Source organism: Erpetoichthys calabaricus (genome assembly GCF_900747795.2).
Source record: "Erpetoichthys calabaricus chromosome 1 unlocalized genomic scaffold, fErpCal1.3 SUPER_1_unloc_22, whole genome shotgun sequence".
Lineage (NCBI taxonomy): Eukaryota > Metazoa > Chordata > Cladistia > Polypteriformes > Polypteridae > Erpetoichthys > Erpetoichthys calabaricus.
In genome coordinates this window covers 2,567,891-2,594,807 of record NW_026261588.1, presented here as the reverse complement: position 1 = coordinate 2,594,807, position 26,917 = coordinate 2,567,891, and the positions used below count along the sequence as shown (strand labels likewise).

The 26,917-nt window shown below is 42.7% G+C and overlaps 2 protein-coding genes across 2 annotated transcripts in view; one reads left to right on the top strand and one right to left on the bottom strand.

Moving 5' to 3' along the window:
* Positions 1–2,207, bottom strand: part of LOC114669342 (gastrula zinc finger protein XlCGF57.1-like) — a 33,319-nt gene extending 31,112 nt beyond the window's left edge. Inside the window, exon 1 of the mRNA XM_028825560.2 lies at positions 2,118–2,207. The gene's annotated coding sequence lies outside the window, so the exon portion shown is untranslated. The remainder of the gene's footprint in view (positions 1–2,117) is intronic.
* Positions 2,208–2,307: 100 nt separating this feature from the next.
* On the top strand, positions 2,308–25,021 carry LOC114669343 (gastrula zinc finger protein XlCGF57.1-like). Its single transcript, XM_028825561.2, has 3 exons — positions 2,308–2,411; positions 14,334–14,782; positions 22,635–25,021. The coding sequence occupies exons 2-3, from the start codon at positions 14,368–14,370 to the stop codon at positions 23,999–24,001; spliced, it is 1,782 nt and encodes a 593-aa protein (XP_028681394.1). The 5' UTR covers positions 2,308–2,411; positions 14,334–14,367; the 3' UTR covers positions 24,002–25,021.
* Positions 25,022–26,917: the final 1,896 nt, after the last annotated feature.

The following is a 26,917-nucleotide window of genomic DNA, read 5'->3' as shown; positions in this document are numbered from 1 at the left end:
CAGTGTGGAGGGGCGTGGTCAAGGCTGAATCACGCGAACATGGCGGAAAACTTCTTTAATACAATAGAGAAATTAGTATTAGTAAAATGCAGTGCATACAACTGAGGGGTAGTGCAACTGAAAGAGAAACCAGCATAGAAACAAGATTGTAACTAGAAGAGGTTCTTTAACCAAAAGTCTCTCCTTTCACCAGAACCAAGAGCTACAAATAAAAATATCACAGTCGGAGAACAAAGCAAAGATTCAATCAAACCAGAAAATTTTTTTGAGTAAACACCTCAGTTATGAAGCTCTGAGCAAATAACAACTGTTTGGATTCCCAGAACTGTTAACTCCAGTGGAGCCTCGAATACATAGAAACATGAGGTGGAGTGCAAAGTTTCACGATCTGAGCTTTGGGAGGCTGAGCCCTATTGCTTGAAGCTTTGGATCCAGGCGGTGTAGGTCTACCAAATCCTTAAGTCTGTTCTTCTGGGGTATGACGGAAACCCCTGCGGGCCTGCTGTGCCAAGAAGGCCACCCTGGACATCTCGAGTTGCTGCAAGGTGGCTTTAAGGAAAGAGAGATGGTAGTGGATGCACACTCAGGTTTTGATGGCCATAGTAAACACCCTCTGCAGTGCCACCACCGGCCAACACCAGTGAGGAATTACATTTCTACTAGAGTAGGGGAGAAGCCACAAATTGGCAACTCTATCTCTACATGTTTCCTGGCCACAGCACATTACTGGGAACTGAGATTTGATCTAAATAGGCAATACAGGTTCCCAAAACAGTTACAGAGACTAGACCTTGATTTGCTCTCCAGATCCTACCAAGCAGGTTAGAGTTATGGAATTTACTGCTTCCTGGGAGGATTGGATCCAAGAGGCCAATGAAAGGCAGAAAGCAAGATATGCAGAGCTGGGAGAATAAGTGACGACTGTGATGAAGGAGGCTGCAGAGGGTTCACTGGTCAGTCCTTCTGCAAGAACCTTAACATCCTTGGCATGTGTGGGAGTGACAACAAAACGGCCACGGAGGCCACCAAAGCAACATCAAGTTGGCTGTGGATTCGGAGAGGAGAGCACAACCTGGGCACAAATTGGGGCTCAATCAAGGCCAGCTGGCTCACCTGGGTAAGGGTGTCAGAAGCTTTTGGTCTTTCAACATCAGATGACCCCAGAAACATCACTAAAGATGTTTTACAAGTAAAGATGACTTCTTCCTGAGATAATTACACATTTAACATTGAAAGATGAGCACACGTCGGTCACAACCCAAACAGATCACTGAATGGCTGGACATTCCCTTTGGCCCAGCCAGGCAAGGCAGTTGTTGTTTGTGGAAGACCAGACAGGGCAGGAATTATCCAGTCATGTCAGATGTGCCCCAGATACTTATTCACTACACTCACATGCTATACTCCATTCATTCATCCCCTTTATGATGCGGAAAAAAAATCATATCGGTAATCGAGGAAGCGTCATGTAAACGCCATCAAAATCCCACGCAGGTGCCCCGTTTAAAAGGGTGCATCGACTTAGCCGTGATACCTTCGGCCCAGCAGTCCTCGCCAGGATAGCAAACTAATAAAGAGCCAAGAAAAAGGGCTTCAGTGCATACAGTATGAGCCATTGTGTTATTATTATTATGACTATTTATGTGCTAGTTATGGGACCTTCTCTCCCCAGTGAGCTGACTGAACAAAGAATCCTAAAAAAATCAAAGCGCCGTTATTCGGTGGAACGCCCACTTCAGCGTGTACGGTGATCGGAGAAAGACGCTGAAGAGGTCCACCTCCAGCGGCTAACCGAATTGACCGAGTGACGACGTGACGTAACGTAACGTAACGCTGACATTTCATCTCGCTACATACTGCAGAAAAAAATAACAACTAGGTCAACGAGAAATGGTATTTAAGTGGTCAATACACGCAATCGGATCGATGTGCTTCACATTTATTATATCTAATATGTCCATGAAATGGGACAAAGTGAAGGAAAGACGAGGAGGGCAGCGAGCGGGGTGGACACGCGGACATTGAGGCAGATTCGATCCGCGTTCGAAAAATTTAAATAACGAAACAAATGTAGCACTGGGATCCGAGAGTAAAGAAGCCGAAATCTGCTTACTTACCGTCGCCGCCTCTCCGTCGATAAGTGCGAAGAAGCCCGACAGCCTCTTGTCGTTCAAATTGTTGTATTTACTTCCTGCTTTTTCTTTGACAAATCGCAACGAATGTTGACTTGCTTAGCAGCCAATCAGCGACGACTTTGTGTTTAGTTCCGCCCGGAAGTTCGTGTCAGAAGTAGGCGGGAGGCCGTGACGTCAGAAGGAGGAAATGACAGTCTTTCCCTAAGCTTGGACGAGGAAAGGAGCAGCGCCTGAAGCGGAGGTTTAACAATAATCAGATCATCTTCAGATATGGGGGTAAGTGAACAGAATTCGGGGATTTTACTCCCTGAACTGATAGGCATATTCGGTTCTTTTTGTTCGTTCGGTCTTTTCTTTTTTCGTGCGAATTATTCGGTACGTCCGTGGGTCCTCCCCGTCCGTTGTCTTCCTAATAATAATAATAATAATAATAAAGGGGTCGAATGCAATATTGATGTGTGCAACCGAATCTATTTAACCTGTTTATCTTAATTATTGCCACGCTGATATTATCAAAAATGATAAGGCGCTTCCTTTGTCCAGTGCTCTAAAGCTTCACTTGACAGAGATTTTAAGGACACGAGCGCTCCATCCTTAAAGGACTTGAAATGTGTTTGAGTTTCGTGTCCATTCCTGTGAACATCTCTGTGCTATTTAGTGTTAAGGCTTTCCTGATTTAGAATTAGGACCTTTCATAATTACCGGTTTTAACGTTATAGGGCGAATCTTTCTTAAGCTACTTATATTTATATATATTTCTCGTTTGCATCGCGCTGTCAAAAAAGATAATAGGAGTGAATAACATAGCAATTTAAGATATATTTTATTAATTCTTATCGTTTTCAATAGATAATTTAGCTTATCATGTTTTACCATTTTGTAATGAACCTACACGAATAGGTGGAGTTTGACATTTAGGCTCAGGAGGCCAGACGAGCCATAACAAAGTATTTTTTTTCTTTTTTCGCGAATCTCGCCTTTATTGCAACATATTTAAATGTGAACTTTATTTCCAGGTAATGCAGTTGCTAGGAATTTCTCTTTAGTGTGACATGATAAGAGGATTGTGGCAAAATTGGATGCCATCATGAAAAATACCCCCAATCCCCCTCCAGGAGTCACTCTCTTGAGAACTTCATTCCACCATGGTGTGCTAAGAAACACTTCTGGGGGGCTTTTCTGCCCACTGCTAGTGCTGGGCGGTATACCGGTTCATACCGAAAACCATTTTTTATTTTTGTTATGATATGGATTTTTCTTTTACTGCATCCATCCATCCATCCATTGTCTCCCGCTTATCTGAGGTCGGGTCGCGGGGGCAGCAGCTTGAGCAGAGATGCCCAGACTTCCCTCTCCCTGGCCACTTCTTCTAGCTCTTCCGGGAGAATCCCAAGGCGTTCCCAGGCCAGTCGAGAGACATAGTCTCTCCAGCGTGTCCTGGGTCTTCCCCGGGGCCTCCTCCCGGTTAGACGTGCCCGGAACACCTCACCAGGGAGGCGTCCAGGAGGCATCCTGATCAGATGCCCGAGCCACCTCATCTGACTCCTCTCGATGCGGAGGAGCAGCGGCTCTACTCTGAGCTTCTCACCCTATCTTTAAGGGAGAGCCCAGACACCCTGCGGAGGAAACTCATTTCAGCCGCTTGTATTCGCGATCTCGTTCTTTCGGTCACTACCCATAGCTCATGACCATAGGTGAGGGTAGGAACATAGATCGACTGGTAAATTGAGAGCTTCGCCTTGCGGCTCAGCTCCTTTTTCACCACGACTGACCGATGCAGCGCCCGCATTACTGCGGATGCCGCACCGATCCGCCTGTCGATCTCACACTCCATTCTTCCCTCACTCGTGAACAAGACCCCGAGATACTTGAACTCCTCCACTTGGGGCAGGATCTCGCTCCCAACCCTGAGAGGGCACTCCACCCTTTTCCGGCTGAGGACCATGGTCTCGGATTTGGAGGTGCTGATTCTCATCCCAGCCGCTTCACACTCGGCTGCAAACCGATCCAGAGAGAGCTGAAGATCACGGCCTGATGAAGCAAACAGGACAACATCATCTGCAAAAAGCAGTGACCCAATCCTGAGCCCACCAAACCGGACCCCCTCAACACCCTGGCTGCGCCTAGAAATTCTGTCCATAAAAGTTATGAACAGAATCGGTGACAAAGGGCAGCCCTGGCGGAGTCCAACTCTCACTGCAAACGGGTTCAGCTTACTGCCGGCAATGCGGACCAAGCTCTGGCACCGATCGTACAGGGACCGAACAGCTCTTATCAGGGGGTCCGGTACCCCATACTCTCGGAGTACCCCCCACAGGATTCCCCGAGGGACACGGTCGAATCCCTTTTCCAAGTCCACAAAACACATGTAGACTGGTTGGGCGAACTCCCATGCACCCTCCAGGACCCTGCTAAGGGTATAGAGCTGGTCCACTGTTCCGCGATCAGGACGAAAACCACACTGTTCCTCCTGAATCCAAGGCTCGACTATCCAACGGACCCTCCTCTCCAGAACCCCTGAATAGACTTTTGAAGGGAGGCTGAGGAGTGTGATCCCTCTGTAGTTGGAACACACCCTCCGATCCCCCTTCTTAAAGAGGGGGACCACCACCCCGGTCTGCCAATCCAGAGGCACTGTCCCTGTTTACTGCAACACAGGTTTAAATTGCCTAAACGACGTTCAGAACGTGGTGCAGTGGGAAACTGTTCAAGGGGGGACCTTTTTCCACTGCTACACCGCTAAACACATACAACATGCGTTAGTGGAGGTGTTGCACGGGGGCTCATTTTCACTGCTACACCGCTAAATAGGTATGCAACGGAGTACATGTGGTAGTGGAGGTATTGTGCGGCGAAAATGGACAGAGAACATTCTGAAACTGAAGCTGTAGTAGACGATAAAGTTGAACCTGATGACACAGAAGAACTTTTGCAGAAAGAAAGGAGTCACATCCGTTGCCTGGAGATACTTTGGTTTTAAAAGGTCGGATGTGGACCATTATGTTCAAATGTGTGAATACTGTTTCTATACTACTGGATAATACTGCAAGCCAAGTTGTACTTGTTTTATTTTTTTCAGTACAGTGTAATGTACCTGGGTACTGTGTAATAGTGTGACGACATATTGACTTTAATCTCGACATTTCTACTTTATACTCACCATTTATGTCAAGATTAAAGTTGACATGTTGACTTTATTCTCATAATTTGTCATTAAAGTAGAACATCGTAAACTAAACTTCATCATAAAATTAATATTTAATGTACTAGATTTTTCTCAAGCCCCGTCATAAGTTATGTAGCACATTAAATGCTTTGTGTTGAGTGTTCCCCGAGCCATGTTAAATCGGTATGTGCTTCTTAAACTGACTTCCTCTGCACTGAGGAGGCGCAGGCAGTGATTGCCGCACAGAATCCATTCACTTCATGATATTCCTGCCCTCTGAATATTTACAATGCTAAGATAAATACCTGACATCATTTTCATGATGAAATGCATTAAAGCATGTGTTAATCATGTGGGGGCACAGTGGCGTGGAGGTTGCACTGCTGCCTCGCAGCAAAGGGGTCCCGGGTGTTCCTTGCTTTGAATTTGCATGTTTTTCTGGTGGGTTTACTCGGCGTGCTTCAGTTTCCTTTCAAAGTCATGTAGGACGTGGGGTTTTGTTCTGCTATATTGACCCTGCTAGTGTGTGTGTTGCTCGCATTCACCCTGCGATGTGCTGGCGCCCCGTTCAGGATTTGCTCCTGCCTTGCACACAGTGCTTACTGGGATGGGCGCAACCCTGAATGGATGTCATAATTAAACATGTATAATGAAGATATTTTTAAAGTTCTGAACACTCCGTGGGCTAAGTTTATAACTAGTTTTAATTTTACAAAGACGTTTATCGTGTGGTGATTGGTTATGTGGAGAAAGAAAAAGGAAGGATAGGAACTGGGGTTTGGTACATCAGATAGAGACAGCACGCGTGCAATAAAGCAAGCCCGCTCAGAAGAACATCCATTGAATTCTGTGTTTGTGTCTCTGACCACCAGATCACAAACCCAACATTTACACAATATTTCAGTTAAACCTGTGCGATACCCAGTCGTACATCCAGTTTTTTGGAGCCTTGTCACACCTTCCATAAAGTTCTCTACACTGAACATACACCTGGGGACCCCTTACTGCGAGGGAGCAGCACTACCGCCTCACTACCGTGCATGTTTAATACCTGCTTTAATGCATTTCATCATGAAAATTATATCAAGTATTTATCTTAGCATTCTAAATTTTTAGAGAGCAGGAATATCATGAGGTGAATGTATTCTGTGCGGCGATCGCTGTCAGCACCTCCTCTTAGTGCGGAGGAAGTCAGTTTAAGAAGAGCGTAGTGATTAACAACTGGGTCGGGGAACACTTAACACAAAGCATTTAATGTGCTACATTAACTAATGACGGGGTTTGAGAAAATCTAGTGAATTAAACATTGATTTTAGTTTATGACATTCTACTATAATTGTAAAATAAACTATGAGAATAAAATGGAAATGTCGTCTTTATGCTCGCCGTTTATGTCGAGATTAAAGTGGAAATGTCGACTTTAATCTCAAAATAAACGTCGAGATTAAAGTGGAAATGTCGAGAATAAAGTCAACATGTCGACTTTATTCTCGACATATAGTTTTTTTTTTCTTCACCGTGGCCCTAATACGATTCCATAGAGCAATACCACAAATAGCATTATAAATGCAAGTTGCAGTTTTATTTTTTATGTAATGTGAAAGATGAATGTTCTCTTCGTTTCCTTGTACTAATCCTTGTCTAAGAAGTTAAGCAGAAGTAAGCTTTAAAAACATGCTTTGCTGAGCAAATAGAAAAATAGTTGTCCAAATGACTCAAGGTCTAAGCATTCCACACTGAGACTGCCTTATCACGTTTTCCGGTGGAGTGGTGGCTGTGAGGCTAGAGATCTGCACTGGCAATCGGAAGGTTTCCGGTTCGAATCCCATAAATGCCCAAAGGGACTCTGCTCTGTTGGGCCCTTCAGCAAGGCCCTTAACCTGCAACTGCTGAGCGCTTTGAATAGTGAGAAAAGCGCTATATAAATGCAAAGAATTATTATTATTATTATTATTATTAGTTTACATCTGAACGCCATAACAAAGGGGCCAAGAAATCAAGTTGCAAAAGGGGCGTTGGAGAGGCTCAAGGATTATGTATAATATAAAGTGTCGACTGTTGCATTTCATAATGAATATTAAATCACGCATTCTAGAGGTATAAAAACTTGCCCCACCCAACAGACAGGGTTCAGAAGAGCCCTGACGCTGTCATGTAATATTGATTGCCTGTTTTTCTGAAACCTACTCACTGTGACGATGAGAAAATAAAGCTGCTATATGACCACACCTGCTGTCTTGTCTGGTGTCTTCGTCCACAGTATGTAGCTTAGCTTGAAGCGAGGTCCATATTAATGCAGTTTGCCGTTTGGTAAAGATGTCATCACCAAGTTGCACTTGTTTTATTTTAATTTGGTGAATACTGTGTAATACACCTGGGCTTGAAGTCTTGAAGTAATAGTATATTATTGGAAGTTGCACTATTATTTATTTTATTGTTATTATTTGTTAGTTTAAATATTATGCAGTTTAATGATGGTAAAGTTGTTTAAAAAGTCACTTTAACGTGTCAGTGAACAGAGATTGTTCACATTAACAGAAAGAGTAGTTGGTTTACAAATAATATTTACTATTTATTCCTTTTCTAAGACATGTTCAGTGCAATACAACTTTTGACAAGCGCCTCTGGATATTATACTAAGTCTAAATGCCTCTTTGGATGGTTGAAAATATGTTATCAAAATTTTAGTTTAAGTTGTTTGCAAACTTTGTTCAATAAAAAGGCTCTATATTTTGACTGCATCTGTCATGCAATGTGATACCTTCTCTTCATTAGTGCCACCCCCTTAAAAACTATCACTTTATGTGGCCATGCAAACCTGTACTAATACTTGTGTGCACATTAAAATGTTTTTTTTGTACAATGTACAATTCTCATGACAGTGGAATAGGTTATTCTTAGCCAGTAATTGCAGTGGAAAATGTGGTTAACATGCACTCATGCATTGAATACCATGAAACCGGGATAATTTCTCTTCCTCATTCCTATTGTCCTCCATTTAATATAAACTAGGTTTATTTTAGATCGGACTAATAACCTCAGCAAAGCAATTCTACTTTACTATATTGTTTCACATATCTGCGTTTACTATATACAATGTTGTGACAGTGTCATGTATTGTATTATACCTGGTTATGCATATACATTTATATTTGATTAAACTGTTAATTCCACAGGGAAGTTCAAATGCACACAGAAGCAAAAACATAAAAAACAACAATACAGACTCAGAGGACAAATAATACAGCCAGTCAATCCATCCATCCATTTTCCAACCCGCTGAATCCGAACACAGGGTCACGGGGGTCTGCTGGAGCCAATCCCAGCCAACACAGGGCACAAGGCAGGAACCAATCCCGGGCAGGGTGCCAACCCACCGCAGCAGCCAGTCAATCAATAAAATAATACAAAAAAACCTTAACGAGTACATCGGGTGGAAGCAGTGTACTGCCTGATAGCAGTGGGCAGTGCTGGGCAGTATGACCAAAATTCTATATCACGGTATTTTTCTAAATTATCCCGGTTTCATGGTATTCAATGCAATCCAACATCTTACTGTCTACCACACTACTTGGTCGCTTATTCCAAGTGTCTATCGTTCTTTGTGTGAAGAAAAACTTCCTAATGTTTGTGCGAAATTTACCCTTCACAAGTTTCCAACTGTGTCCTCGTGTTCTTGATGAACTCATTTTAAAGTCACCGTCTCGATCCATTGTACTAATTCCCTTCATCATTTTAAACACTTCAGTCAGGTCTCCTCTTAACCTCTGTAAAGGCTCAGCTCTTTTAATTTGTCTTCATAACTCCTAACCCCTGTAGCCCTGGAATCAGCCTCGTCGCTTTTCTCTGGACCTTCTCTTGTGCTGCTATGTCCTTTTTGTAGCCTGGAGACCAAAACTGCACCCAGGACAACAGATGAGGCCTCACCAGTGTGTTATAAAGCTTGAGCAGAACCTCCTGTGACTTGTACTCCACACGTCAAGGCGCTATATAACCTGACGTTCTGTTAGCCTTCTTAATGGCTTCTGAACACTGCCGGGAAGTCGATAGCTTAGAGTCCACTATGACTCCTAAATCCTTCTCATAAGATGGTCTTTTGATTTTCAGACCTCCAATTGTGAATTAAAACCTAACAAGACCTAAACCTAATGCAAGTGTTAGGCTCAGCTCTTTTAATCTTTCCTCATAATTCACCCCCTGTAGCCCTGAATAAGCCTAGTCACTCTTCTCTGGACCTTCTCTAGTGCTGTTATGTCCGGTGGGCCCAAAACTGCACACAGGACTCCAGATTAGGCCTCACCAGTGTGTTATAAAGCTTGAGCAGAACCTCCTGTGACTTGTACTCCACAAGTCAAGGCGCTATATAACCTGACAGTCTGTTAGCCTTCTTAATGGCTTCTGGAAGTCGATAGCTTAGAGTCCACTATGACTTCTAAATCCTTCTCATAAGGTGTACTCTCGATTTTCTGACCGCCCTTTGTGTATTCACACCTAACATTTTTACATCCTATGTGTAATTCTTTACATTTACTGACATTAAATTTCACCTGCTCAAGCCTGTATGCCATCCAAGTCCTTCTGTAATGATAAAACGGATTCCAAATTATCTGCTAATCCACCTATCTTGGTATCATCTGCAAACTGAACCTGCTTGTTACTTATATTCCTATCTAAATCATTTATAGATACTAAAAATAGCAGCGGCCCCAGCACTGACCCCTGCTGGTCACCACTCTTAACATCGGCCAGTTCTAATGAGGTTCTTCACCCCATCACCTTCTGCTTCCTGTGTCTGAGCCAATTCTGTACATCACACCCTGAACTGCCACTTCTTTTAGTTTGATGCCCAACCTCTAATGTGGCGCCTTATCAAATAGAACATAAACATAGAAAGGCTGGTGGTTGTGGCATTCTGACTTAGGTCAGTCAGAAAAGGAAAATAGGGTCATCAATCACAATAAAATGTGTATTTTATTCAAATGTGATTTTATAAACCTGGCAACCTATGGCACCACACGGAACAATTTTCAATGGCACTCTGATTGAATTGAAATACAGTGGAAAAAAAAATTGAATTACAGCTCACGCGTTTGTGCCGTCACCTACATTTTACACATGTGACTCATGTAAATGGAAACCGTGTGTTCAGTGCAGGCCGTGGTACATTAAAACCAACTTCTTGTTGTTATATTTTAATTACAGTGTTCGCGCTCCGTGTCCCACCCTACGTTTTGCACATGCGACTCACATGCAAAGAGAAAGCATGTGTTCAGTGCAGGCCATGGTAGATTAAAACAAACCTTGTTACTATTGAGTAATATACTGCCCTAAAATGACACATATAAAAAACAAAAAACTCAAAGTTCGCTCTTTTCAAGACTCTTGGATGAATGAATATGGACTTGTACAACAAAAGGATCGTGCTGTGTGTGCATTATGCTGTGCGAGTGTCATGTGTCAAGTGTCCAAAGACGTTATCAAACTAAACATCAGTCCACGTTTAAAAACTCTGATGAGAAGAGTGAAGCTGCTGTAAGAAACAAACTACTACTTTTAGTCAAATAATTGGAACCAAAAATAAAGCCACCGAGTGTAGTTATACAAAAAATTTGACACCACCTTTTTTTCACCTATGATCCTATATATTTTAAAATGTTGAATGAGCAATAATATAAGATCCAGTTATACTGGGCTTTTGAAGGGCATTATAGCCGGACCAATTTTGATACTCTATATAACAGAACTGGTAGAGTTATGTTGGCACGCGGAATAACATTGTAACACAGGGTTGGCACACCACCGTTGAAAGGTGGCCAACCTCTGTTATGAACAGTTCTTCTATTTGTAGTAAAGGCACACAATTTCATTAGAGGAGGCCTAGTAATCTCATTCCCGTAAATGATGCTGGCAATGCATGAAGAGGGTGGTCACCCCAAAAGAGATGAATGAATGCAGTCTGTGAGTGAGTGACGGAGCATCGGGTGGGGGGGGGGGGGCCCATCTGACATTTGCTGTATGGTCCTCCACACACAGACTGCAAATGACAACTGCCTTACCTGGCTGGGCCAAAGGGGGGGTGTCTGGTCATTCAGGGTTCTGTTTGGCTTTTTAACTGTGTGTGTGCTCATCTTCCAAAAAGCTCCCTGCACCTCAACTCCATTACATATGTAGTGCATGTCAGGAAGAAGGAGTCTTTACTTTAGAAAATGTAAAGACGTTTGTGGTAACTGTGCAATAACAATGACATTTGATAATGTCGATGTTTTTAGAATCTGTATGTGTACATTGAAGTCAACAGTGCAGGGATTCGGCTCATTTCCAGATTGTTCAGAGCTGCAAAACTGTGGTGTTTACACCAAAGCTCTTCACTTTCTGTTGCATGCAGCGTTCAGTTTACCTTTTATAGCCACTCTGTCCTGGTCTGCTTTCAAATTGAATTGATTCTGGCTCAGTCCTTCTACTCTTACTAGTTGTGTAAGTCCAGGCTGTAAAAAGCCCGGGGCCCTAGAAAATATTTTAAATCGTCAGAAAAAAAATTGAACTGTAATTGAAAGGAACTCCTCTGGGCGTTTCCCTCCTAGGAGGTTTTCGTTTTGCCAACCTGCTCACCTCGCTTGTCTATCAGCAGCTAAGCAGGTTTGTCTCTCCTCTGAGGTGTCGTTTTGCCGATGTGCTCGTCTCGCTTGTATTTTAGCTACTAAACGAGTTTTTCTCTTTTCTCGGCGGTTTCTCTTTGGCGACAGAGTCAATTTCTTTGATCTTCGTGCTGTGGCCTCACACTTCGGGACCGGACAGACTCTCTTCCACACGTAAACGTTTATATGCAAGGTATTTATTTATGCTATGTTGAGTTTTCTTGTCAGTGTAATTCATTTCTGTTGTTAGTTCTCTGGAATTCTCTTGATTTAAGAGTCCTAAATATTAACATTTCCCTGCAACACCATTTTGTTTCTCGTGGATGCTACCATTTTGTGCAGCATTGTTGTACTTGTTGCTGTTGGGTTACTTCTGGCGTCATCAGTGGTCACTTTCTGGTATCTGAGATTGGATTGGTAACCTTTCATTTTTGAAGTATGCTTCTTATTATCTCGGGGCATAACGTGAGTTACCACAGCCGGAGATTGACTCATCCATTCAGAAACACAAGTAAGACATTGTGTTAGTGAATCAAGAGAGTCGGGGTCATCAGGTGCTATTGATAAATACTGCTGTGTGTCATTGGCACATGCAAAAGGACAAAGGTCCAAGTCTTTAGAGTCCTGGTGCTTCTTGTCTTGCTATATGGTTATGAGACATGGACGCTATCCAGTGACCTGAGACGAAGACTGGGCTCCTTCGGTACTGTGTCTCTTCAGAGAATCCTTGGGTACCGCTGGTTTGACTTTGTGTCTAATGAGTTGTTGCACGGGGAGTCACAAATGTGATGGAGCCTTAGTTATGGCACTATGGCCATGTGGTGTGATTTTCCCAATGGTGATCAGCTCACAGGACCCTCAATGTTGAGGACCCGAGTGGCTGGACCAGGTCAAGAGGATGCCCACGTAACACACCTGGCTGCGGCGTATAGAGGGTAATTCCCAGAGTGTGAGACTTGACCGCGTGTCTGCCTGGGGGGGTTGCCAATCAAGATCCTGAGCCATTTCATCATGTGGCAAAGAGCTGTACCGGTACATGCTCCCCAACCTGACCTGTATCAATGCTCTCATGCTATACTTTATTTCCAAACTGTCTACTACCGATTGTCAGGGGTGAATGTCTGGAAGGCACTTACCCATCATTAAACCGTCCACATGATCCCCTAGCAGTTTGTAACCAAGATGGCCACAGCAGCAAGTGAGAGGTTACAACCAGTTTTGAACAGGCAGAGTGCACAAGCTTATTAAAACAAAGTAAAAATAGTAAAGTGCAGTGCAGAAAGTAATAAATCAGCCATTAAATAATCCAACTTAGTGCTCACTTGGAGATTAGCTCTAAGGCTAAGGATCTGCGCTGGTATCCAGAAGGTTTCCGGTTTGAACTCTTGTTACTGCTAAAAGGCACCCTACTCTGCTGGGCCCTGGAGCAAGACCCCTAAACTGCACTTGCTCCAGGGGTACTGTACAATGGCTGACCCTGCACTCTGACCTCAAGGGGTTTGCAAAAACTAACAAATTCCTGCGAGAAATTGTATATGGTGAAATAAAGAACAATAGATACGTTAAAGTGAAATACTCCCAGGCATCAGGTCAGACTCCTCAGCAAATAATCACATCTCTTTCTCCCTCTCTCTCGCCAGCTCAGCCCGGTGGGTCTGGCAATGCCAACAGCTGCCATTTCCATCAACTGACTCCCGTCCCACCTGCACTCTTCAGCTGCAGCCGAGACGCACGTAGCCAGGACTCCCTCATCCCATACACGGTGGGTCTATCCAAGTCCCCGTTCTGTTACTGAAGCTCTGCGTGGAAACCCCTCGGAGTTCCATTACCTTCACTCTCTTTAGCAGGAGCCCAACCGCTCTGCCTCCTCTCCTCATCCTCCTGACTTGCTTCCCTGATCTCGCCTTGAAGTTCCTTTTCTTTATTTTCCAACCTCCTTGCTGTACTGCTTGGCATCTCATTTTAAGCTCTGGTGGGTGCAGGTGCTTAATTACGTACCCCGGGGTACTAAAGAGGAAACTGGCAAGACAGGGCGTGACTGCCCGTGAATGCAAGCACACCAATTCCCCTACTGGCCGTGCTCGCCCCTTTTTGTCTATCGGTGGCTAAGCAAGTTTCTCTTTCCTCGGCTCTTTCACTTTAGTGATGGAGTCGCTTTCTTTCAGCTTCAAGCTGTAGCCTCGTACTTCTTGCTTCTTCCGACTGGTTAACTTGCGGCCGCCTCGCCAGCTCTTTGAGCTTCACGCTGTAGCCTCTCACTTCTGGGCCGGACAGACAGACAGACACACGTACACACACTCCCACACATAGACATTTAGATATAAGACAAGAAACAGAAAAGTGTTCCAGTCTCTTTTGGTTTATCTCTAACTGAACTAAATCCTTTTCTTTCCACAGAGAGGAAGAGGCTGCCATTCCCTTTAACTACTAGATGGATGTGACAGAGGAGACGTGCCAGCTGGACATGGCTGAAATGAAGGAATGGACTATAAATATTAAGAAGGAGGACTGTGAGTTGGGACATGCCTACCATAAGCAGGAGAGTGTATGCATTAAGAATGAGGATTTTGAACAGGGGATTGTGGTAATTAAGGAAGAGACTGAGGAGAAGCCTGTCGTCAGTGATGTCCAAAAACACAAAGCAATAGAGCAAGTCAAGGAAGAAGACATTCAGTCTGGGAGTCAAGATGGAGGAGTAAGTGGATTAGTCTCCTCTCCAAGTAGAAACTGTTCTGTTGAGGAGCATCCTGCCGGTGTGAAGTCTGATATTGATTCAGACACAGCTGAGGAAACATCAAGGAGAACCTGGGAAAATCAGTCGTCATCTACAGATCAGTCCGATGAAGGTAAGTGGAAACTGAAAGTGAATGTACAGGAGAGGCCAAGTAGTTGACACACATTGGTTGAAACGTCAGACTGTGTTGGCATAAAAAAAAAAAAATCAACCCCGACACAGACAGGCACAGTGACACAAGTCCAAGCGTACACACGCTTTTATTTTTTATTTTTTGTTGTCTTTTCAGCACAAATCACCCACAAATATTGCTCAGTCCCTTCTTCCTTTCCCTTTATTTTTCCTCTCTCTTCTTCTTCTGCCGCCTACTCTCCCCTCTGCAAGCTCTGTCCTCCTCCTCCCGACTCTGTCTCCCTGAACGGAGTGTGGCGGCCTCTTTTATACTGCACCCGGAAGAACTCCAGGTGCTGTTTGGTCATCTGGCAGCACTTCCGAGGGTGTGGCGGAAGTAGTGCGTGGGCACCCAGAATTATTCCAGCTGTACCTAGATCCTCTTCTGGTAGGACTTCCGAGTGTGGTGGAAGTGCTGCAGTCCAGGGCTCCGCAACTGTCCAGGCCCCCACCGGGTTGAGTTTCCAAGCCTGTGGCCTCGAAGTAATCCAGGGTGGTTGCCCTCCTGTGTTCTGGGGGAGGTATTGCTCCAAATATGTCCTCTCCCCCAGCTCCCTTCTATCATAGGGGCATACCGGCCATCCTCCACACATATCACACTTTCTTTCAACTTTTTCACCTTCAATACAATGTTTTGAATATTTACAGTGCATCCGGAAAGTATTCCCAGCGCATCACTTTTTCCACATTTTGTTAGGTTACAGCCTTACTCCAAAATGGGTTCAATTCTTTTTTTTTTTTTTACACACAACACCCCATAATGACAACGTGAAAAAAGTTTACTTGAGGTTTTTGCAAATTTATTAAAAATCAAAAAAACTGAGAAATCCCATGTCCATAAGTATTCACAGCCTTTGCTCAGTACTTTGTCGATGCCCCTTTGGCAGCAATTCCAGCCTCAAGTCTTGTTGAATATGATGCCACAGGCTTGGCACACCTATCCTTGGCCAGTTTCGCCCATTCCTCTTTGCAGCGCCTCTCAAGCTCCATCAGGTTGGATGGGAAGCGTCGGTGCACAGCCATTTTAAGATCTCTCCAGAGATGTTCGATCGGATTCAAGTCTGGGCTCTGGCTGGGCCACTCAAGGACATTCACAGAGTTGTCCTGAAGCCACTCCTTTGATATCTTGGCTGTGTGCTTAGGGTCGTTGTCCTGCTGAAAGATGAACCGTCGCCCCAGTCTGAGGTCAAGAGCGCTCTGGAGCAGGTTCTCATCCAGGATGTCTCTGTACATTGCTGCAGTCATCTTTCCCTTTATCCTGTCTAGTCTCCCAGTTCCCCACAGCATGATGCTGCCACCACCATGCTTCACTGTAGGGATGGTATTGTCCTGGTGATGAGCGGTGCCTGGTTTCCTCCAAACGTGACGCCTGGCATTCACACCAAAGAGTTCAATCTTTGTCTCATCAGACCAGAGAATTTTCTTTCTCATGGTCTGAGAGTCCTTCAGGTGCCTTTTGGCAAACTCCAGGCGGGCTGCCATGTGCCTTTTACTAAGGAGTGGCTTCCGTCTGGCCACTCTACCATACAGGCCTGATTGGTGGATTGCAGCAGAGATGGTTGTTCTTCTGGAAGGTTCTTCTCTCTCCATAGAGGACCTCTGGAGCTCTGACAGAGTGACCATCGGGTTCTTGGTCACCTCCCTGACTAAGGCCCTTCTCCCCCGATCGCTCAGTTTAGATGGCCGGCCAGCTCTAGGAAGAGTCCTGTTGGTTTCGAGCTTCTTCCACTTACGGATGATGGAGGCCACTGTGCTCATTGGGACCTTCAAAGCAGCAGAAATTTTTCTGTAACCTTCCCCAGATTGTGCCTCAAGACAATCCTGTCTCGGAGGTCTACAGACAATGTATATACATTTTTGACATTACTCATCCCCATGTTGTTTGTAGTAGTGGCCAAGAAACTTTTATCCTCTTGTTTTGAAAGAGAACAGAGATCACAAAATTCCAGATGTGGTGGGCTTTAATGAAGACTACACAGCTAGCAACAGCAAACAATACCAAAATATCCATGAAAAAAATACATCTCTATTGTAATAAAAACATCCTGGGACGAGACATGATTTTCTCAGAGAGACACTTTCACTGTCCCACGAAACAAGACTTTGTGCCAAGAGATTTAACCAGGCCTGGGGCCGGAAATAAAAGACAAAGAGTAGATGACAAAGTAGAACGTTGTAAAGAGGTTCATAAAGTGTCTGTCTATCTATCTATCTATCTATCTATCTATCTATCTATCTATCTATCTATCTATCTATCTATCTATCTATCTATCTATCTATCTATCTATCTATCTATCTATCATGCCTTTCATATCTATCTATCTATCTATCTATCTATCTATCTATCTATCTATCTATCTATCTATCTATCTATCTATCTATCTATCTATCTATCTATCTATCTATCTATCTATCTATCTATCTATCTATCATGCCTTTCATATCTATCTATCTGTCTATCTATCTAAAAAAAAATGTTGGTAAGATACACATGCAGAGCAGGTTAGAGATTATGGAATTACGAATATTCAAAAGTCTCAAAAAAATGATTGTAAAAATCAAATTAGCGCAAACAAACAGAAATTATAACTCAGTGAAAAAATGGAACAGCGAAAAGAATATATTGTTCAGATTTAAACTTTTATTCGGAGACTTGTAGATTGTCTGATTCGTGTCACCATCAGGGAAAAGTAGTGTTTGTTCCCAATGAAGAGGCGTATCTGTGAGAATTAAAAGATTTGTTGTTTGGTGAAAGTGAAATCCACATACGCGAGCGGCAGAGACGAGAACTGGCTGACACAAAGCACAGGGTTGGCGAGCGAAGCAAGCAGGGGGCAAATCCCCTTAGTTTTTTACAAATCAATTGTGGCACATAATCCAGGTATTCAGGTGTACATTATCATTGTTCCAAACACACATATTTCAAGTAAAATATTATTAAATATTTTGTACGGTAGACAGACACACATTCAAATAGCACAACATTTATTCCTCCGTGTTCCATGATGCATGTGTTACGGGCCCCATCAACAAAACTGACAAGACAGCAAATCCCGAAGTGTATGCGAGATTCGATCTCCACCAGAGAGGATGAGTTACGTCAAACGGGTCTGGAACTGAACTGCAACGACCTTCAGTGGTGGTGTCATCCAGGTCTTTGGCCCAGATGTCTGTGGAATATAGGAGCAGCAATGAGAGCACACTGCTTTCAGTCCGTCATCTTTATTTACATTCGGTCAAGTCATCATAACCCTGCATATATATTTCACCATTTGGACTTGTGGTGTTTTTTTAATTTCACTCCACTGTTAATTACAGGAGAACTTAAATTCAGGCTAAATGCTCAGAGGTCTTCCGTGCACAGCGCTCCCTTTAGATGAGTTCACAGATTTTTCTCTAGTTGTGAGGCTGATCGTTTCAGAACAACAATTTTTCTTTTTCTTCTTTCGGCTGCTCCCGTTAGGGGTTGCCACAGAAGATCATCTTCTCTGTTATACCCATCACCTGCATGTCCTCTCTCAGCACATCCATAAACCTTCTCTTAGACCTTCCTCTTTTCCTCCTCCCTGGCAGCTCTACCCTTAGCATCCGTCTCCCAATATACCCCTCATCTCTCCACTGCACATGTCCAAACCAACGCAAACTCACCTCTCTGACTTTGTCTTCCCTCCGTCCCACTTGAGCTGACCCTCTAATGTCCTCATTTCTAATCCTATCCATCCTCGTCACACCCAATGCAAACCTTAGCATCTTTAACTCTGCCACTTCCAGCTCTGTCTCCTGTGCCACCGTCTCCAGCCCATCTAACATAGCTGGTCTCACTACCGTCCTGTAGACCTTCCCTTTCACTCTTGCTGATACCCGTCTGACACTCTTCTCCACCCATTCCACCCTACCTGCACTCTCTTCTTCACTTCTCTTCCACACTCCCTGTTACTCTGCACTGTTGATCCCAAGTATTTAGCTCATCCACCTTCGCCAACTCTACTAAAAACAGAGCAACACCAACTGAAGCCAACTGTTTCAGAACAATGATTGAGTTGGCCTAAGTTGGTGTTGCTCTGTTTTTATTATTTACATGTTGAAATGTGAAATTCCTCTTTCATTTCAGCTTCTTGGCAGTTACACCAAGACATTTGGACCTGTTCATTTCTATTCTGTCTTCGCCAGTGTTTTTCTCCTTTTGATTTCACAGCATAATTATCCATCAGAAGTATATTTTTTTATTCTATCTTCATAATCTCAGGTGTGTCCCTCATTCCACCATGAGTCTCAATAAACAGGATCACATACAGATGTACATACAGTAAGGAATCCCTAGCCGCTAGGGTGAAATAGGAAAACATTACTGAAATTCTGTATTTAAAGCAAGCTCTGTTCTGGGTCCGAACATTTGCCCTGGATTAGATTATATGCAGTGGCACAACTAGTTTCTTCATGATAGACCTCTTTTTTTCAAGTAACATTTCTAAAGGTATGAAACAACAGCAGTAAGCATGAACCAAAACCTTTCAGTGCAACTCCATCATGTTTCATATACTTCCATAAACTAACCATTTCTCATTCATACATGTATAAAATAATATAGCAGTAATCGCTCATCACAAACATCTCAAGTCCATCCATCCATCCATTCATTATCCAACCCGCTACATCCTAACTACAGGGTCACGGGGGGGTCTGCTGGTGCCAATCCCAGCCAACACAGGGTGCAAGGCAGGAAACAATCCCTGGGCAGGGCGCACACTAGGGACAATTTAGAATCGCCAATGCACCTAACCTGCATGTCTTTGGACTGTGGGAGGAAACCCACGCAGACACGGGGAGAACATGCAAACTCCACGCAGGGAGGACCTGGGAAGTGAACCTGAGTTTCCTAACTGCGAGGCAACATCTCAAGTCGTTCTATAAATTAGTTACACATTAAAACAGTTTACAAAGTATAATGAGTACCAAGTGTTTAGGAGCCAAGGAAATATTTATAAAACCGGACTCTTGCCTGACACAAAGCGGTGTGCTTTGCAACTGAGCAGCTTGCCGCCCGCATCTAGCGAGTTTTAAGCTTTGCGTCTCTGTAGCAAAACTTAATCACAATACTACAGTAGCTTTCCGATAATATACATCTGAGTATGACTTGACTCACGGTAAACATCTTTTAACTTCTCACACGGTAACCTGTGGAATAGGTAAAGTGGAGCAGCAATGAGAGATCATTGTCCGAGTTGCATCTGAGGGGCAGGCAGCAGTTCTTCCTCTTAATGCAACCCCAACGGAAGCACTTCAGGGACAAACATGTTCCTACTGATTACTGCTCCATTCCACAATCCGTTTTCACTGTCAGCTCTACAACAGGAACCTATTGTTTCCCACATAGCATCAGTTCTGTGATTTATTACATTAACAAAAAATGATTGTGGCCACTTTTCTTTTTTGAGTGTGCCACACATGCACTTCAAATGAAGTTCTTCCCTTTTCTCCTGTTGTGTACCTTTTGAATTTTAACCTTTTCTAAATCTTTTTTCATCTTCTTCTGGTCCACGGTCATCTCTACGCTGTACAACTGGGATACATGGAGTGAAATCCTAGAGCATCGGCTATTTTGAATTCTACTCTTTAGTTGTCCTACGAAGGCAAATTGGTTAGATTACGAGCAAAGATATGCCAATTCAATCCTGATTCACCATGCCTAGAGCATCGGCTACTTTGAATTCTACTCTTTAGTTGTCCTACGAAGGCAAATTGGTTAGATTATGAGCAAAGATATGCCAATCCAATCCTGATTCACCATGCCTAGAGCATCGGCTACTTTGAATTCTACTCTTTAGTTGTTCTACAAAGGCAAATTGGTTAGATTACGAGCAAAGATATGCCAATTCAATCCTGGTTCACCATGCCTAGAGCATCGGCTACTTTGAATTCTACTCTTTAGTTGTTCTACAAAGGCAAATTGGTTAGATTACGAGCAAAGATATGCCAATTCAATCCTGATTCACCATGCCTAGAGCATCGGCTACTTTGAATTCTACTCTTTAGTTGTCCCACGAAGGCAAATTGGTTAGATTATGAGCAAAGATATGCCAATTCAATCCTGATTCACCATGCCACTTTTGTTTGAGTTTAATTCAAACTATGAGATCACTCGCTTCGCTCGCCAACCCCCTGCCTGCGCTATGCGCCAGCAACTTTGCGTCTCTGCTGTTCGCAAACAGCAAAACTTTTAATTCTCGTGGATACGCCTCTTCATTGGGAAGAAACACTACTCTTCCGTGATGGCAACACGAATTAGATGATCTACAACTCTCTGACTTAAGTTTAAAGCCAAACAATATCTACATACTTCTGTCATATCAACTATATCCGTATATTCAGTCTCTTTTCAATTTTACCCTTTCATCAATATCGCATTGAATTTTGATTCCGTGTTTGGAATTACATCACGACAACGCAACGCCTGTGAGGGAATCTTGTTTCTTTCTCTCCACACGAACTGTGTCTGACAACAGCATCCACACAAATGAGAAATGATTGAACCGTGTGCCTGGTTGTAAATGCTTTAGATGTGGGCAGGACTTTTCCAAATCTCTTTGCATAAAGTCTTGTGTTGCTGGGCTTGAAATTTTCTCTTGCAGGATTTCACTTTCACCAAACAACAAATCTTTTGATTCTCGTGGGTACGCCTCTTCATTGGGAAGAAACATTACTTTTCCCTGATGTCAACACGAATTAGACGATCTACAGGGTCTCCGACTTAAGGTTTAAATCCAAACAATATATTTGATCACTTTTCGCAGTTCTGTTATTTCCATTTGTTTACTATTATTTTTTTAGACTTTTGAATTTTCGTACTTCCATTATCTCTAACCTGCTCTGCATGTGTACCGCACCAACATTTTTTATTTCTTTACAAAGTTCTGTCATCTACTGTTTGTCTTTTATTTCCGGCCCCAGGCGTGGTTAAATCTCTTGGCACAAAGTCTCGTCTAGCGGGACATGAAAGTGTCTCTCTTCAAAAGATCACCTCTCGTCTTCCAAGATTTTTTGATTATAATAGAGAGATGTGATTTTCATTTTTATGTAGGGTCGCTATATTCGACCAGCCTTCTCCACTCTCGTCTGCTGTTCATTTCCTCGTCTGACATCCTTTCTCACTAAAGTCCCCCATTAAACTGTCCTTCCACTTTCTCATTGGTCATCCTGTTCTCTTCCATCTCCGTGATTCCCCAGTTGTTCACCTCTCTTCTCATGACATGCCCATGCCACTTTAACCTTCTTTCCTGTATTTTCTTGAAGATTTCCCCAACTTTAACTGTGAGTCTGATTCTCTCATCCCTGATCTTATCAAGCTTTGTTACTCCACACATACATCTCAACATCCTCATTTCTGTGGTATCCATTTTGCCTTCATGTACCTTTTTAACTGTTCGGGTTTCTGAGCCATACAACCCAGACAAGAGGTTACATTTATTACTTTAAGTATTTCGGCGTGGACACAGATGCAGTTTATCAAGGTAGATTTTGCACAAACGTGAGTTTTTCTTTTCACACGGACAAATGGAATAAGTGACCGAGTGTGGTGGAGAGTAGGACTCTAGGTATCGTGAAATCTCAACTGGATGTAATTTTGGTGGAATGAGGTGAAGATGATTGGCTGCTTTTGTTGGGCTTGTTTTCATCAGAATTGTTCTAATGCTCACTAAATAGCTGCTGCTTGTCAAGCCTCTCTAGTCAGTGTCACATATGTACTTGTATGTGTTTTTCTTCTCTAATGTGTGTGTTTTCTCCTCTTTCTACAGATACACAGGAGAGTCTCGGCTTTTTTCCATCTTTATTTACTCAGACATTATTTCATGATACATTACAACAGACACAACATGTTGAAAATATGACGAAATCAACATCCGAATCAAAGATTTTGACACTGGCCTCTTTGCCATTGAATCCCCTCTCAGTTGGGAAACTACCAAAGATAGACTCAATTAATACTCGACAACATGTGAAAAATACAAATTCAAGTGCGTGCCAAGAGGAAAGGACAAGTTTTAATGATAAACAGGTGAACCCTACAAAACAGAAGCCATATAGTTGTTCTGATTGTGGAAAGGAGTTTTCAAGAAGATGGAGTTTTCAGGCCCACACAACAATTCATACTGGAGAGAAACCATATTGTTGTTTGGAATGTGGTAAACGATTCTCACACGGCAAATATCTTCAATGCCACATAAGAACTCACACAGAAGAGAAGCCGTATTGCTGTTCTGAATGTGGGAAACGATTTCCAAGAAGGGGCCACCTGATAGACCACACAAAAATTCATACTGGAGAGAAACCATACGGTTGTTCCGAATGCGGAAGACAATTTACAACAGCAGGTGCGTTTGAAACCCACAAAAGAATTCATATTGCGGAGAAACCATATTGTTGTTCTGAATGTGGAAAACAGTTTTCAAGAAAAAACAGTCTTGACATTCATGAAAAAATCCATACTGGAGAGAAACCACATTTCTGTTTGGAGTGTGGTAAACGTTTTTCACACAGGAAATATCTTCAGACCCACCTAAGAATTCACAAAGAAGAGAAACCATATTGCTGTTCTGAATGTGGGAAACGATTTATATGTAGGGCCTACCTGGTGGTGCACACAAAAATTCATACTGGGGAGAAACCCTATTGTTGTTCTGAATGCGGAAGGCGATTTTTAACAGCTGGCAGGTTTGAGACCCACAAAAGAATCCATACTGGAGAGAAACCATATTGCTGTTTGGAATGTGGCAAAAGATTTTCAGACAGGAATGTTCTTCAGAATCACGCAAAAATTCACACTGGAGAAAAGCCGCATTGCTGTTTTGAATGTGGGAAAAGGTTTATGAGTCGGGGCTATCTGAAGTTGCATACCAAAATTCATACTGGAGAGAAACCGTATTGTTGTTCTGAATGTGGGAAACAGTTTTCAAGAAAAGACCATCTTAACCGCCACTTGATAATTCACTCTGAAGAAACGCCGTATGGCTGTTCTAAATGTGGCAAACAATTTTCAAGAAAAGACAGTCTTACCAGCCACTTGAAAATTCATACCGGGGAAACGCCACATGGCTGTTCGAAATGTGACAAACGATTCTCTGACAGGAGAAATCTCAACAGGCACATGAGAACTCACACATAGTCCTCAAGAAAAAGAATCTGATAAAGCGGGCAAAAACTAATGAAGTACCAAAAGATGTGTGAATAAAACAACTGAGATTGTGGCAGTCGTTCTGAGATCAATAGGCCTTATCAAAAAAAAGAAATAAAATCCAGGCCCATCTAGACGCCCTACCAGTTATCATTACTCCATACTAATACAGATGGACGCTTTATTAGGGGTCACGGAAGTACTGTGCCAAGTCCTAGAAGCAAATCTAGGAGAATAACAACAGTAGTATCACTTAAACAAAAATACTTCATGACACAAGAGTGAAGTTCACTCCTCTCCTGAAAGTAACAAACAAACAAAACCATTGTCGAGAAATGAACCCTGGAAGAAGTAAGTGAAGCATCAACCAATTAAAGAGAAGAGCAATAATAGCAGTAAAAAATGACTTTCTGACCTAAGAGTGAAGTTCATCTCGTGTTCCCAGCAAGCAAATAGAGCCATTTTGAGAAAGTAACCCTTGAAGTCTGTAGCAGTTCAGAAGGAGGATGAGAAGGTGAGGAGCAAGGAGAACAATGCGATTTTGTTAAGGTCCTGCAGGAGTTCACCTCCCTGAAAGGTCCATTCTGGCCACTTGGAGGCTCGGGAGAAATCCAGATGGCCTGGCCTGTCTTAAATGATTTGCGTATGGTTTTCCCCAACCTCAACCCAACACAGGACATTACTGGATACAGGAGGAGAGCAGGCTAATGAAATGGAGAGAAAAATGGCCAGGAGGAGCTGAGAAAAAAGAGAGAAGCCCTGCCTGTCGATGCTACATAATCACAGAATTATTGACCTCGGCAATGGCGTCAAGATGTAGCCAAAGGTTTAGAGCACTGTCGGGGCGCCGCCGCAAAAACTTTTGTAAAATATTTAAAATTGCTAGTGTTTTTGAACTTTTGGAAGCTCTTATCTCTGTGAGCAAGGGTTTTCAACACTTACAGAAATTAAGTCTAAGAAACGCGAGGGACTTCAAATGATCGGCAAGGAAATGCGCGTCTGCCTTTCGAAAATTGATCGTCGCATCAATCTCATATGTGCTGAAAAAAAATCTCAACGTTCACATTAATTAAATTTAAGATTTATCCTTTGATTCCTTCATTAATAAAATGTCTTTCAAACTTGTAAAATTAACTTTTTATTGGCGATTGTCCATAAATTGTGTCGTCACGACTTTATTTATGGGCAGTCCCTCAGGTGCGCTGCGAAAGAAAATTTAGTGCGCCGCAACTCGAATAAAGTTGCCTTTCACTGGTTTAGTGTGCACCATTGTGGCCCGTGAGGTTTATTCTATATATGTTATTTTATTTAAAACAGGTAACTGAAAACCATACATAAATACAGATGAATTAGAATCTGATTTATTGGCCAAGTGTGCACACATACAAGGAATTTGACTCCAGTTTTGGTGACTCTCCAATTACAAGTTACATAATCGACATACACGCAACAGTTCATCGCACACCTCGGGTCACAATCACAAACCAGCTGGTAGGGAGAAACACTACTGCCATTTAATAAGCAACATGACAGATGGGAAGAGACAAATGGAGACAACTCAGGCAGGCTATTAAAAGAGAGGAGATGTGATGGTCAGCAGTTAATGGTGTGCTATTTCTATTGAAGCTCTGCCAACAAAGAACGAATCCACGTTTAGAGACTGCACACTCTTCTTTTGGGAACCTAGGACCATAAGAAGGTATAACGCCTTCCGGAAATTCCCTGAACAGTAGTAATCGCTAACAGATGTACCTAAGAACTTACCGCCTTCACTCCCTCAAAGCAGGCCAGAGCAGACTGCAGGAACTCAATGACCGCACACTGTTTAGCGGTAGCTCTCTTTCGAAAATTGTCTTATTGTAAGTGTCCAGGAGATATTAAGAGAAGCTGAGTGTATTCCTTCTATAGTGTTAGTTTTTCTTTCTTCATCTTAGAATTACCGATGTCCCACAAGTGAATGACATACGAGGGGGTGCCCAAAAATAACCGGAATTGGGGAAAAAAAACAAAAAAATTGTTTTAATAATATTTACTTCCTGAAACTTTAGTCTCCTTCAAAGTCCTCTCCATGTGAATGAATGCACTCGTCCCAACGGTTTCTGGTGGAAACATTTTTTGGAATCGCTGAAGAGGAGCGTTGTCTAAGGCCTGCAGTGATTTTTCTTTAACTTCCTCCATGGTACAGAAATGCTTTTTCTTTTCACTTCTATGCAGGAACAAGAAGCGAAGACCAAGTGACATTTCCCCTCATTTGAAACGCAAAAACCCCTCGTAGACCCGTGTTTTAATTAAAGCTTCCTCTTTAAAAGCAGTTTCAAGCATCACTGCAGTGTTAGCAGCTGGTTTCACTGCGAGAAAACAAAATTTAACGCAGACTCGCTGTTCTTTATGATCACCCAAGAGCAAGTCTGCGTTAGGTCTATGAGTGGTTTTCACATCTATCTAACATAAAGTGCCTTTCATATCTATCTATCTATCTAATCCTGCTTACTATACCAAATACTACCTATCTATCATATAGTGCCTTTCATCTACCATATACTGCCTTTCATCTATCTATCTATCTAATCCTGCCTACTATACCAAATACTTTATATCTATCTATCTATCTATCTATCTATCTATCTATATATCATATAGTGCCTTTCATCTATCTATCATATAGTGCCTTTCATCTATCTATCTAATCCTGCCTACTATACCAAATACTATCTATCTATCATATAGTGCCTTTCATCTATCTATCTAATCCTGCCTACTATACCAAATACTATCTATCATATAGTGCCTTTCATTTATCTATCTATCTAATCCTGCCTACTATACCAAATACTATCTTATCCTGCTTTCTATCTATCTATATCTCTATCTATCTATCATATAGTGCCTTTCATCTATCTATCTAAT